Source organism: Pollicipes pollicipes, unplaced genomic scaffold, assembly GCF_011947565.3.
Source record: "Pollicipes pollicipes isolate AB1234 unplaced genomic scaffold, Ppol_2.1 Scaffold_4002;HRSCAF=4701_pilon_pilon_pilon, whole genome shotgun sequence".
NCBI lineage: Eukaryota > Metazoa > Arthropoda > Thecostraca > Pollicipedomorpha > Pollicipedidae > Pollicipes > Pollicipes pollicipes.
The window spans coordinates 7,947,933-7,961,260 of NW_023596420.1; the positions used below are offsets into that span (position 1 = coordinate 7,947,933).

The 13,328-nt window shown below is 63.5% G+C and overlaps 1 protein-coding gene across 1 annotated transcript in view; it reads left to right on the plus strand.

The window, feature by feature from the left end:
* Window positions 1-777: 777 nt before the first annotated feature.
* LOC119093485 (glycogen synthase kinase-3 beta-like) overlaps window positions 778-13,328 on the plus strand; it is a 30,369-nt gene continuing 17,818 nt past the window's right edge. The window contains 9 exon segments of the mRNA XM_037216445.1: window positions 778-870; window positions 2,725-2,826; window positions 4,336-4,419; window positions 7,439-7,549; window positions 9,063-9,300; window positions 9,732-9,859; window positions 9,861-9,926; window positions 10,734-10,920; window positions 11,557-11,639. Of these exon segments, the coding sequence (XP_037072340.1) occupies window positions 4,354-4,419; window positions 7,439-7,549; window positions 9,063-9,300; window positions 9,732-9,859; window positions 9,861-9,926; window positions 10,734-10,920; window positions 11,557-11,639 (879 nt within the window). The 5' untranslated portion in view covers window positions 778-870; window positions 2,725-2,826; window positions 4,336-4,353.

A 13,328-nucleotide genomic window follows, 5' to 3' on the forward strand; every position in this document is an offset into this window, starting at 1 on the left:
GGCCGGGCGGCGGTGACCGGGCGCCGGCGCCGCGCTGGAGGTCGCCACCGAGCTCGTCGGCCCGGCGGCCGCGAGGGGAACTCGTGGCGCGCTGTGATGTGGCCAGACGGGCTTCAGAAGACTGGTCGTTGTAACGCTCACCTTTGGCGGGGGAGAGGAGGATACGGGAAGTTTGTTCAAGCTGCCGGTTTTAGGAACGCTGCTGATTTTTGGTGGAGACTGTTGGTTTTTCCTTCAGGTTTCATCAGTGTAGCTTTCGTAATTGGTCTGTTTTGAATTTGTGAGGTGGTGGTCGTTGCGTGAGCTCCGGAGTTGTGGTGAGGAAGCGTTTGTGGGACGCGGCTTCCCTGAATGCCCATGTGAGCATTTACCACATCCATCATGAATAGAGAGGGAAAGTATGTCGTCACTTGCAGGCTCGGCTTGATGAAGTTGGATTGACAGACAGACAGACACACCACTTTGTACGAGCCGCCCACCGATTCTCCACAATCGCCTTGCCCCCCCCCCCCCCTCCCCTCCCCTCGTGAAAGTGAAAAAGCGATCATGATCAACCATCCAGGGTGAACGAGGTTTCAGCTGGCGGTCTCAGCTGGGCGCAGATTGCGTCGTCGGACGGTCGTAACGCAGAGTGGATGACCTTGTGCAGCGGTTCGTAACCGAACGCGGATGTCCGCGGCCGCGCCGCCAGCCGGCCGGCGGCACGTGACGCGGCCTTGCGTCCGATGTCGCCGCGCGTGCCGGCCGGCCGTTTACTCAGACTCGCTGTCTCTGTTCGCAGGTAAAGATGGCAGCCGGGTTACGACAGTGGTGGCCACCCCGGGCCAGGGGTCGGACCGCACGCAGGAGGTCTCGTACTCCGACACCAAGGTAGGCGCGCGCGGCCCGGGCGTCGCCCGCTCGCCGGCCGCGCGGCGCAGGCGGCGGCGCACCTGTCGCACTGTTGACGCCGGCGGCGCACGGCCAGCGCCGCACCTGTGTACGGCTGGGGATGGACTGTGCAGACCGGCTGCGAAGCCGGCAACAGGCTCGCCGTGTTGTTGTGGGATGTTTTCGCGCTGTGGCCGCGGGTGGGTTTGGCTTGTTGGGGGCCGGGCGGCGCCCGTGCTGACTGCCTGTTGTAAGCCACGCACTGGACTGGCCGAACGTGGGATTTGATGTTTGGGAGGGCTGAACGGACTTGCGATTGGTTACTGGGGGATCCAGAAGTTTCAATTGTACGTATTGACTTGTATCGCCACATCAATAGCCACTAAGCCCGTAACCACGAGCGAGCAGTCGTGTTCATCATGGACAAATCGTGGGCAGTTGGGTAACCGTTGACCGATGACTGTCACAGCCCCTTCCACGCGCTCATTAACGTTTGCCTCCCGCAGTTCCGTAGGACCCCGTGCACAATTCTACGTTTCATTTCCTGCAAGATTGATGGCACGGGCTAGTAATGCGTTAATGTTTACGTCCTTGGAAGTTTTGTGTCCCATGTCCACATTCGGAACGCCCAACAGTAGAACATAACACACTTGCAACAAACATCTGACAGACCACGGTAATATCTGCGGCGGTCATATTGCTGAATCTGGCTGGGACAGGCATCGTGGAACGCCTCCTTGTTTAGAACGTAACACGTTAAGGATGCACAGAAACTTGCAGATGAGTGTCACAATGTTCCTATTTGCTCATGGTTTGAAACGCTGCCTGGTAGCACAGTTGTGCATTGCTTGAATTTTCCCCTGCTGTAGACGAACGCGCCTTTGGTGGTGGAAATATTCGTACGTTGCTTCTTATTTCGTGTTGGGCTCTGGACATGCTCGACGTTGCGTAATCCATTACCGTAAAGTCGGGCCTTTGTTTGGGCTGTCCATCGCTCTGGCGGCCATTACTGCCGGATCGTCCTCACATAGCACACAAAGCCGGCGCTGGAACGCTGCTGAACGGGCCGGATATTCGGTTACGGTCGAGCCGTCGGTGCCATGTCACCGACTGCCCGTGTCAGCGAATTGCCAGCGCGCCCCGCCCCTGACTGGTGCGGCTCAGTGGGCGGGTGATCCTGCGGCGTAGGGGTCGCGCCGCGCGCGCTGCTCGTGCTGGGGTCGGGCTGCTCTGATGCTGCGATTGTCCAGTCCCACCCACTTATCAATGTGTCTCGTAGCAGTCTGTGGCCCTGCTGGTCCTCCTGTCCCTGTCATTCTCTGGCACTACCGTCGCCGTCATCCCCTGACTCTTCTGTCCCCGTCATCCTCTGCTGCTGCTGTCCCCGTCATCCTCTGCTGCTGCTGTCCCCGTCATCCCCTGACCCTTCTATCCCCGTCATCCTCTGCTGCTGCTGTCGCCGTCATCCCTTGATTTTCTGTCCTCGTCATTCCCCGTCTCTGCTGTCGCCCTTTTCCCCAGCCAGTGCTGTCCTCCCCATTGAATGATCGTGCCCGAGACCCTGTGCTATTTGTAAAGCCAGTAACGTTTTCTGCAATCGGCGCCAGACCACAAAGAAACGTGCGTGTTCTGGGCCTTGCTTTGGGCTTTACCGCCAGACTGTGACCAAGCGACGTGCAGTCCACCGACACATCGACGCTGGGGGAGATGGTCAGCACCGCTGGGGCTGGCCAGGGCAGGACCGTGCTGTTGATGCATGCAGCCCACCGTCACATCGACGCTGGGAGAGATGGTCAGCACCGCAGGGACCGGCCGGGCAGGACCCTGCTGTTGATGCGACGCTTTCTGTTTCAGGTGATAGGCAATGGCAGCTTCGGGGTGGTTTACCAGGCAAAACTGTGTGATACGGGCGAGCTGGTGGCGATCAAAAAAGTGTTGCAAGACAAGCGATTTAAGGTGAGGGAATAGGCCGCCGCTCGTGGTGGAGGGCTCACGAACGGTGGCTAAAGATGGACAGCAGACCAGTCAGGGCTCCAGTGTCGCTTATGAAGGGTTGAAGGCGGCTGTGTGTATCCACGACTGTCGTCACGTGAGGCGGGGGTCTCGGTGTTGGTAGTAGTAGCGTCACGTGCGTCACGTTTGCTGAATGCGTCCCTCTCGTGCCGTCTGCGGGTACGAAGCCATTTGTTGTTGGCACACATATTCCTGAGGTGTTCTTCTCACATTTGGGAACGTTTAAGTGACAGCCTGTAAGTTTTTTTTTTCGTTTGCTGGCGCCTTGCGCGTGCCTGAGCCTGGGTTTCGTCTGGGTGAAAGTGGCGCAATATTTGTTCAGCCGAAGTCTCAGAGGCGTACGTGAGTCTCAGATGAGATCCAGTGAGCGGCGTCACGCATCCTGCAGGGAACTGTTGCCCTTGCGTGTGCCAGCGGCAGGCCGGCGGAGTAAAGCGGCGTCGTTAGTCCTGCAAAACCCGCCATCACCATCAAGGCCAGATGCCGCCCGCGGAGCAACAGCTCATTTGCTGGCACTTGTGGTTTGCTTTTGGCGCGTTACGGACCCAGAATTGAGGAGATGGCACTGGGCACGTTATTAAGCGAAGTGCCGCTACTCACAGCATTTTTCATTCATTAAAAATCATATCGATGTTTTTATCAGCTGGCAAACCATATCTACCATAGAAAATGACGCCTCAAAACGATTCCATATGACGTACTGTATTCCAGTGAGTACATGATGCGGAACTACTTGTTTGTAAATAGCCGCGGCCGGCGGTATTTCGGGTTAGACTGCTGCCCGTGGTCTTGCTCCGTGTAGTGAAGCGCTGATTTAATTACAAATTAGCAAGGAACTACGCCAGGATTTGCGTAGCCGCTTCGATTTGCCGGGCCGTCAGTGTGTGTAGGATAGCAGTCCTTGCTGCTATTTGCCGCTGGCCGTCGCCCAGTGCACTGTGTTTATGCGCGGCAGGGAGTGAAGTTATCCGGCGTTGCTTCATTAAGAGACGCCGATTATTTGCCATGGTTTAAGCCTGACAGTCGGCCGCTCTGGCGACAAGTGGTGAAACATTCAGGTATCGGTGTTTATCGCTACCTATCGGTGCTTGCACTTACGGGCTGTACCACTGCCGCTTCGTGCGTTCCGCTAGTGTTTGCGATCCTTCAGGACTAGTTGGCACCAACGCTGAATACTGAGCGCCTTTGCTGCAGTTTGGGTCCAAATGCGCCGAAGGCACATTAGTGCAGGTTCAAGCAAACAGGGGTAATGTCAACGCTTCGAACGCTGGCATCGAGCCGCGCTCTCGCATCATTATAACATGCCAGTTCTAAACTGGGTTCGGATCGAAGTTGGCGCTGTCTCCAATCGGCCTATGCATCGATTCGCCGGCCTGCAAGGAGTGCTGTGGGGCGTGGCCTACTCTAATGAATCCAATCTGTCCGTTGACGCGCTTTTTGCCCTGTTTTCAGAACCGGGAGCTGCAGATAATGAGGAAGCTGGAACATTGCAACATCGTGAAACTAAAATACTTCTTCTACTCGAGTGGGGACCAGGTCAGAATGCCTGAGGCTCTTTTGCTGTCGTCGTCGAAGACGCTCTCTTTTCTGTGTCCATCAAAATGTTGATATTTTTGTCGGGGCGAGTGTCTTTATGTTTGGCCACTTGGGTGGCAAGGTTGTCAATATTTGGTTCATGCCATTACACCCTCGGCTTGGGGCTCACTGCCTGTTGCCCCTTCCTCAAAATAGACCAATCAGCGTCGAACCGAGCTGCTGTCCACCCAGCACCAAAGCGTCCTAAGCTTGACAAATGGGCCGGACAGGTCAGATGTTTGGGTTCGAAGTCAAAGGGCAACGGATTAGCGCCATCGACTTGCGCGTGTAGGGCGGCAGAGAGCCAACATTCTGGTAGCATGCAGTTATGTTTACCTCCTGCACAGCTTGCTGGATGAGCTTTGGAACACTGTGGGGGGGTGGGGGGGGGGGCGGCTGCGGGTTCGCCTTAAAGGTTGCATTGTCCGCAAGTGGCTGTCCAGTGATCGAAAAGGATTCCAGGCATTGCTGCCTGCGACTGGTGCGTGTGCTCGTGTCTGGACTGTCCAAACGACGTGATGTGAGCTAACCGGTGTGTAGACCATCCGGCGTCCGAATACGGAGGTGCCGCTCATGTCCGTGTCTGTGCTGGCTGAATATGATTTTCGTTCCGCGTCCGTCGCTTCATCCATTCTCCACGCGCGTGCCGGACCGGGAGACCCCATCAACGCGCCGTCAACCCGAGCTCTCCACCACCACCGGGCGACAGGACCGGCCTCCCCGGGCCCGTGGACCGGGCGGGCGGCTGGCCGCCGGCTGGGGCGGCCGGTGCCGTCCCCGCCGGCGGCCCGTGGACCAGGGGGCGGCTGGCCGCCGGCTGGGGGCCGGTGCCGTCGCCGCCGGCGGCCCCGACGACGGCCGTCACGGTGCGGCCCCGGCGCCTCGCCGCCGCTGGGCCGGAATCGATGCCGCCCAATCGGCGCCGGCCGGCGCGGCGGTCGTGCCGTGACGGCCCGCCGTCACGGCACGTGCCGGTGACGGCGCGTGACGCGGGGGAACCCCGCCCTGCGGCCGCCGGCGTGTGTGACGGGACGCTGCCACGCCGTGCTGTCGCGCACTGGGCGCGCTCGCACGGGTCGCCTGCCGCGTCCGGTTCGGCCGGCGGGGAGCCCCGGACGGCCGTCGTCCGCCCGCTCCCGCTCCCGTGACCTCCGCCACTCCCCGGACCCACGTCATGGCGCCGCACCGGCGCGCCGGTCTCCGGCCTCCTCCCCACTCACCTCGCCGCGGCTCGGTCTGACGTGGCTGGGCCGCAGCGCCGCACCTCGCCGCGGCTCGGACTGACGTCGCCGGGCCGCAGCGCCGCGTCACCGGGATCGGATCGAACGTGAAGTGGCGGCCACTCGCAGAGCCGTTCCTTCCGAGCTCGCTCGATCGCTCGGGACATTTCGGCTGCCATCCAATCTCGAATACCCGTCTCCTGGCCGGGAAGTATGCCGGCCGGCAGCACCGACGGCTGTCCGGGGGCGGTCGCGTCTGGGCGACGGCGGTAACGGCGGCGCTCCTCGTCCGATCTGGAGCGCCGCAGCAGGTGTGCGCCCCGCCGTCCCACCTCTGACCGGCGGCGCGTCCGTCGACAGGGCATCGCCACACCCGGCGGCCGCCGTCCCCGACGCTCAACGGTGGCTGCCGAGCCGCGGCGTGGGCGAAAGCCTGCTGAATCACGGAGTTGGGGTGTCCTCGTGTCGCGTTGGTCTGCACCCACGGCCACCGAACGAGCACCCGGTGGTGCCTGGGACAGTGAACCTCAGGAGCCGTTCCAGCGGCGCTGGCGTGTAGGAATCACGGGTGAAATGGCATTGGCAGCGGTCTTGCGTGGTGAACGGTTTTGTTCTAATCTCTGTTCGGTGTACGTGACGTCATTCGCAGTTTGCTGTGGATCATTTCGCTGACGTGGGTTTTGCGATGGTGCGGTTTGCGGCGCCTGGAGCCGGTAAGCATGCGTCATCACCATCTCACGAGAAGCTCGGACTCCTGTGTAGAGCCGTGGGTCAGCTGGTTTCTCGTCACCCACGGCCGGTCACGTGATGCACGTGACAGATGTGGCTTACGAGACTGTCGCCAGGATAGGATCTGGTGGCGCCCACGTGCCGGCCGTGCCACGGCCGCCACACAGCGCGCCGTCTCTGCCAGCTGATCTGATAGGCCGTCTGCAGCGCGGTCCCTCGCGCCGCGGCCGCCCGGCCGTCCTGCCGCCTCCGCTGTCGGCGTGCCCTTGACCTCCGGGCGTGTCTTCGGCCGTCCCGGCCCGGTCCGGTCCGGTCTGGCGCCGTCGGTTGCCTGCATCTGCTCTCCCGGTGGTACCTGCTGTGTGATCGATCGCTCTGCGCTGCGTGAACTGCTGGTGTCTGACGCTGGGCTGGGAACTGCTCCTGTCCGGTCCTGGTCTGACTGGAGCTGCTGCGTCGTCCGTCCTGTTTAGTTGGCGAGTGGCGTTGTCTGCTGTGCTCTGGTGGCAACCGAGGCTTTCGTCTGCTCTGACCGTGTGCAGTGTGCCCTCCGCTCTGTTCTGTCCTGGTATGAACCGTCGTTTGTTCCGTGCGGATGGGAGCTGCCGTTTCTCATCCTGGAGGGCGGGGATGTTGCTCTGTTAAGAACTTCTGCGGTCTGTTCCGTTCGAGGATGCGAAGTGCTCTTGTTTTTTGTCTTCCTTTTTGCTCCTGGTTGTCACAGCTGCCGTCAGTTCTGGCTGGTGTGAATTGTATTGATAGCAGACCCTCTTTCAGACTGCATCTGTATCAACATCATACCATACACTCTTGATTGTCGGGAAGAGTCAGTCACCGCCGCGGCTTGGTATTTCATTTGAGTTTGAGACTACGGTCAAGAGTGCACGGTGTAACATCGGTGTAAACTGCCGTTGTTCGGTCCAGTCCGCCAGACCAAGCAGCAGTGACCAGCAGCACCGGCTGGCAGCCGTTGTGGTGTTCCGTGCCGGGCCGTGAGACGCCACTGACGGCATGGACGCTGTGCGCCGCAGGCCGACGAGGTGTACCTCAACCTGGTGCTCGAGTACCTGCCCGAGACGGTGTACAAGGTATCGCGCCACTACAACCGCTCCCGCCAGACCATCCCCATCAGCTTCATCAAGGTGAGCGGCCGCCCCCGGTGCCGGGGAGGGGAGGAGGCGAGGGCCCGGGAGCGCGCCGCCGAGACGGCCGTCCCCGGACGCCGCTGGGTGTTCCGCGCCTGTTCGGTGTGTGTGTGAGTGTGCCACGGCGGGGGTCGTCCGGACGGGGGGATAGCTGGGCAGGCTCGCCAGTGCGCTGGCAGCGCGGCAGGACAAACGCCGCTGTACCCCCGGACGGGGGGATAGCTGGGCAGGCTCGCCAGTGCGCTGGCAGCGCGGCAGGACAAACGCCGCTGTACCCCTGGACGGGGGGATAGCTGGGCAGGCTCGCCAGTGCGCTGGCAGCGCGGCAGGACAGACGCCGCTGTACCCCCGGACGGGGGGATAGCTGGGCAGGCTCGCCAGTGCGCTGGCAGCGCGGCAGGACAAACGCCGCTGTACCCCCGGACGGGGGGATAGCTGGGCAGGCTCGCCAGTGCGCTGGCAGCGCGGCAGGACAGACGCCGCTGTACCCCCGGACGGGGGATAGCTGGGCAGGCTCGCCAGTGCGCTGGCAGCGCGGCAGGACAGACGCCGCTGTACCCCCAGACGGGGGGATAGCTGGGCGGGCTCGCCAGTGCGCTGACAGCGCGGCAGGACAGGCGCCGCTGTACCCCCGGACGGGGGGGATAGCTGGGCAGGCTCGCCAGTGCGCTGACAGCGCGGCAGGACAGACGCCGCTGTACCCCCTGACGGGGGGTAGCTGGGCAGGCTCGCCAGTGCGCTGACAGCGCGGCAGGACAGACGCCGCTGTACTCCCGGACGGGGGGATAGCTGGGCGGGCTCGCCAGCGTGCTGACAGAGCGGCAGGACAGGCGCCGCTGCACACGTGGACAAGAGGGAGTTATGGGACGGCTGTTTGCTTATGACCGACGGAGGAGGAGGCGCCCGTCCGCCCGCCCGCCTGCCCGCTGGCGGGGCTGTGGATGGCGCTCGCGTGAGGCCCGCGGTAAATATTTGAGGCGGCTGTAAACCCTGTCACGACGGTGAGGGAAGAGCCCGGTTCGGGCGACCATCGGGGCCGCGCCCTCGGCCGGTCGCCAGTTTAGACAGGCTGTTAGCGGGCTTCCCGCCCCTCCCTTCCCTCCCCCTCCATCACCGGGCGTCCGCCCGCGTTCTGTCCCGTCCTTCCGTCGTCGGCTGGGCTGGCGCCCGGACGGTCGCGCCGCCGGATGGTCCGTGGCGGTACTGTTAGGCGATGAATCAGACAGGAAGGTTCCGCCGGCCGGTGCCCGGTCATGTACGAATAAGGCCGATGTGTGCATTGTACGACTGTTTTTAGCGAGCGTGGTGACTCATCGATGTCGATTGCTGCGGAAGCTCCCAGGGAACATGTCAGTGAGTTCTCATGGAAGGCTAGCAACACAACTGAGACGCTCTATGCGAAGTGAAATATCGCCTTGGGTGCGTTGCTCGTTTCCTGCCCCCCCCCCCCCCCCCCTCGTCGCCAAGCGCGTGTTCGGCTGGTGACCATCCCGCGCGTGCCCGCCTGCAGCTGTACATGTACCAGCTGTTCCGGTCGCTGGCGTACATCCACTCGCTGGGCATCTGCCACCGGGACATCAAGCCGCAGAACCTGCTGCTGGACCCGGAGTCGGGCGTGCTGAAGCTGATCGACTTCGGCAGCGCCAAGGTGCTGGTGGCCGGCGAGCCGAACGTGTCGTACATCTGCTCGCGCTACTACCGCGCGCCCGAGCTAATCTTCGGCGCCACCAACTACACGACCAACATCGGTGGGTGAGCGGTGGTGGCGGGCCGAGGCCGCGCCTGGCTGACATAAGTCGGCGAGAAGCCCGGAGAGCGCGCGCGTTGCTGCCGGACGAGCGCCGTTGGCGCCGGTATGGCCTGGCCTCGGCGGGCGTGGGTGCCGAGTCTTGGTGTAGTGCTGCTGACGGCTCTGCAGTAGGGTGGTGGTGACTGCTTGGGTACCGTGGGCGGTACTTACCGTGCGGCTCTGTAAACGTCGCGTGATGCCGACTGGACCTGTGCTGTGCTGTGCCGCCGTGCTGTCCCGACGGGGCCCCTGAGCTGTGCTGGTGACCTGAGCTGTGCTGTGCTGTGCCGCCGTCTTGTCCCAACGTGTGCCGTGACCTGTGCCGCTGGCCTGACCTGCGCTGGTGACCTGAGCTGAGCTGAGCTGACCGAGCTGCGGTGCCGCCGGCAGACGTCTGGAGTGCCGGCTGCGTGCTGGCCGAGCTGCTGCTGGGCCAGCCCATCTTCCCGGGGGACAGCGGTGTCGACCAGCTGGTCGAGATCATCAAGGTGCTGGGCACGCCCACGCGCGAGCAGCTGGGGCGAGATGAACCCCAACTACACCGAGTTCAAGTTCCCGCAGATCTGCGCCCACCCCTGGCAGAAGGTGAGAGCGGCGGCCGGAGACGAGAGCTTCCGCGGCTCGGGCGCAGCTCGTCGGGCATGTGCGCGAGCGGTGGTGGGCTCTAGTCTCCGCGACGGTGGTATTTTATTCTCTCTGGCGGCCATCGGTGTGGAAAACCACGTCACTGGGGTTGGCGGGAGCACGCGCCGTGACGTTACGGGGCGGGTGAACTGGGCGTCGCCGGGCTCACTCCGGTGTCAGGCGGTGTCGGACACCCGACGCTGCCAGCTGCCGGCGCCGGCGACGGACCGCACGGGGCGCCGGCGCGCCCGACGCCGCGTCGAGGCGCGCCGGACCGGCCGCGGTGTTGTTTCGCCCGCGGAGCTCGCCGCCGCCGGCGACGGCAGCCGGTGGCGCCATCCGCACGGTGTCGATAAGTCGATGTGGTGCGGGCCCCGATTGCGTGTCGGATCGCCACGCCGCGAGCTCGGCGGTTGGCACAGCCGGGCCGGTCGACGGGCTACGCTCGCATGCTGGAGCTATTACCGCGCCGCCGTCATTACGACCGGCGCGCTTTGCGGTGCCGAGTGGAAACGACAATTGCGGTGCTAAAGTCGGTAGTGCACGACTCGCCGCGTACGCAGGGCGACGTGCCGTCTGTGTTCTGGGACATTTCTCCCGTTTTTCACCACTACCGCGCGCATACGATTTTTGTGCCGCCTCTGAAATGCCTACTTCTGACGCCGCTCGTGTGTCTTCCTCGTTCTCTGTCCGACGTCCCCCCCCCCCCCCCTCCGGCCCCGAGAGTTGGCCCATCTGACGGGGCCGGGCCCGGCGGCGCCGCTGCAGGTGTTCCGGGCGCGCACGCCGCCCGAGGCCATCGAGCTGGTGTCACGGCTGCTGCAGTACACGCCCACCAGCCGCGCCTCGCCGCTGCAGGCGTGCGCGCACCCCTTCTTCGGCGAGCTGCGCGAGCCGCAGGCGCGCCTGCCCAGCGGCCGCCAGCTGCCGCCGCTCTTCAACTTCACCGAGCAGGGTCAGTTCCAGAATGGCGCGCAACGAGGGCGCTGAGTGCTCGGGCGGCCTGCCCACCTGCCGGGGTGGGCGTGAGAGAGCGCGGAGACCGCGGCGCTGCGTGTCGGGGGCACACTTGTGCCCGGTTGCCCTGATCGGGGAGTGACGTAGGGTTCCGGATGGACACGTGATCCGGTATCATTGGTGTAAGTGATTAAGTGATCGTACGAAAGGATCATCGAAATGTGTGCGCTCCGGTTTAGAGTTGTGTGTCGTGAATGCTCGAATTGGGTCGCAGAACATGAACAGGCAGCGCGGGATAATAGATTTAACGATGCCCGATTAAGGCCTGGTCGTCATGGCGCTCGTGTGCCCTGTTAATTCCCGTCCACGTCGCTGGTCGGCCAACGTAGACGAGCATAAATCGAACCACAAACGGTCTCCCCGTTTCTGATCGGATCAGCTTCGTCGCCGATGTGATCCGGCGGTGCAGTAGTGTCCAGGCCTAGACCGGTCTATGTAAAACGGTTCTGAAATGTGCCAGAACTATTCGATGTAAAAGACCTCACAGAAAACGACCGGCGCTCACCGTCGGGTACGGCCACGTTATCATCTGGCCGCCGGGCCGCGCCTCTCACGCCGTCCTGGCCGTCCGCAGAGCTGAAGGTGTGCCCGTCGCTGACCAGCACGCTGCTGCCGGCGCATGCGCGGAGTGGCTCGGAGGCAGAGGGCGCCGCCGCCGCCACCGCGGACGCGGCCGGTGCCGGCGGCGGCGCCGACCCGGCCTCGCCCAGCGCCGCCAACGCCTGAGGAGCTGGAGAGGCCTGAGGAGCCGGCGTTGCCCTGTGACCGCCGCCGGCCGACCCGGCCTCGCCCAGCGCCGCCAACGCCTGAGGAGCTGGAGAGGCCTGAGGAGCCGGCGTTGCCCTGTGGCCGCCGCCGGCCGACCCGGCCTCGCCCAGCGCCGCCAACGCCTGAGGAGCTGGAGAGGCCTGAGGAGCCGGCGTTGCCCTGTGACCGCCGCCGGCGGCTGTCGCCCGGCCGTGACGGGTTAGAGGGCCTTCTCTCAGCGGGGGCCGGGCGGGCTGTGCCGGCAGCACCTGCGGCCGCCGCACGGGCTACAGGGACGAGGTGCGAGGTGCGGGGACGGGTGGGGGGACGGCGCGTTGCGCGCTGGCGCATACCCGGCGCCCGGCGGGGGCGCGTACTGTGGCAATATTCACGCGTGACGTGCTTGATCAGTTGTTGCCGGTGTTTTGTGTGCCGCGGCGTGGCTCATTTTACGCGTGCACTGCACGTGCCGAATGCACGCCTCGCGCGTACGTGCATAATGAATGAGGATGTGTTAAGACTTGTAGAGGATGCGGAGGACCAGGAGGACGCGTACCGCGGCCGGCCGGCCGGTCCAGGCCGGCGCTCGTCGCGCCTGCTCAGAGTCGTGCCATCGGGGACGAGGCCCGCCGCGGGGCGGCGGCCGCCGCGGGTTTTCCCGGTGGCGCCCGGCGCGCCCCGCGCCGCCGTCCCCGCGGCGGCCGCGCCCTCGTGCGCATGTGTATGCGCGTGTGCGTGCGCGTGTGTGCTGCGCCCACTGCGGCGTCGGTCACGTGACAAGGGTGGTGTTCTCGTCGTCGCCGGGCGCCGCCCCGAGACAGCCCGCAGCTCCCACCGGTGCTCAGCACGCGCTGTTGGTTCACGTTTAGCGGTTTTGTATGGTGTACTGTCTTACCTCCGGCGCGAACTGGACGAGGCTCGTGACAGCAATGCGTGGCGAGGGCGAGGCCGCCGCCGCCTCGACACGGCGTCCTCCACCGCTGGCGGCGCCGCTCGTGCGCCAGGGCACCCTAGCTATGTGATCATAATTTTTAGCCTAGTGTCCCATGTTGTAAAGTTGTACCTTAATGATAACACGATGAGCCAAGCGATCGGCGTTTTTCGGAGGATGGATGTAGGGCTGGCCTGGATACGCCGCGTGACCGGTAGTTGGCGGCGGCCGAGACCGGGTGAATGATTTAGCTACTTAGGTGGGCTCTGGACGTATGGTGGGATGAGATTTGAGAGGTGGTCCGGGTGGAGGGGACGCGTGAGAGCTGGAGAGGTTGGACGCGTTAGCGTGTCGGAGAGCCGTGCGTTGGATACAGAGATCTTGATTTGGATTTGCCCCGTCTAAAATGAATAAGCATTTGGTAAAATTGCAGCCCGTTAGGGTTTCGAGAAAGAACTGGGGCAAAAAGTGTACGGGATATATAGCGGATAGATGGGAAGGACGTGCTGGGGACACGGGTCAGCCGCTGCTGCAACTGGACGTTATCATGGGAGAGGGCGTGCGTTGCGACAGGGGTTAGGACTGCCACCTTCCGGCCGGAGTCGAAGACCTGACTGCCAAAACTGTCAACAGATGGCAGTGCCGGCACCTCCGGGCTAAGCCGTGCA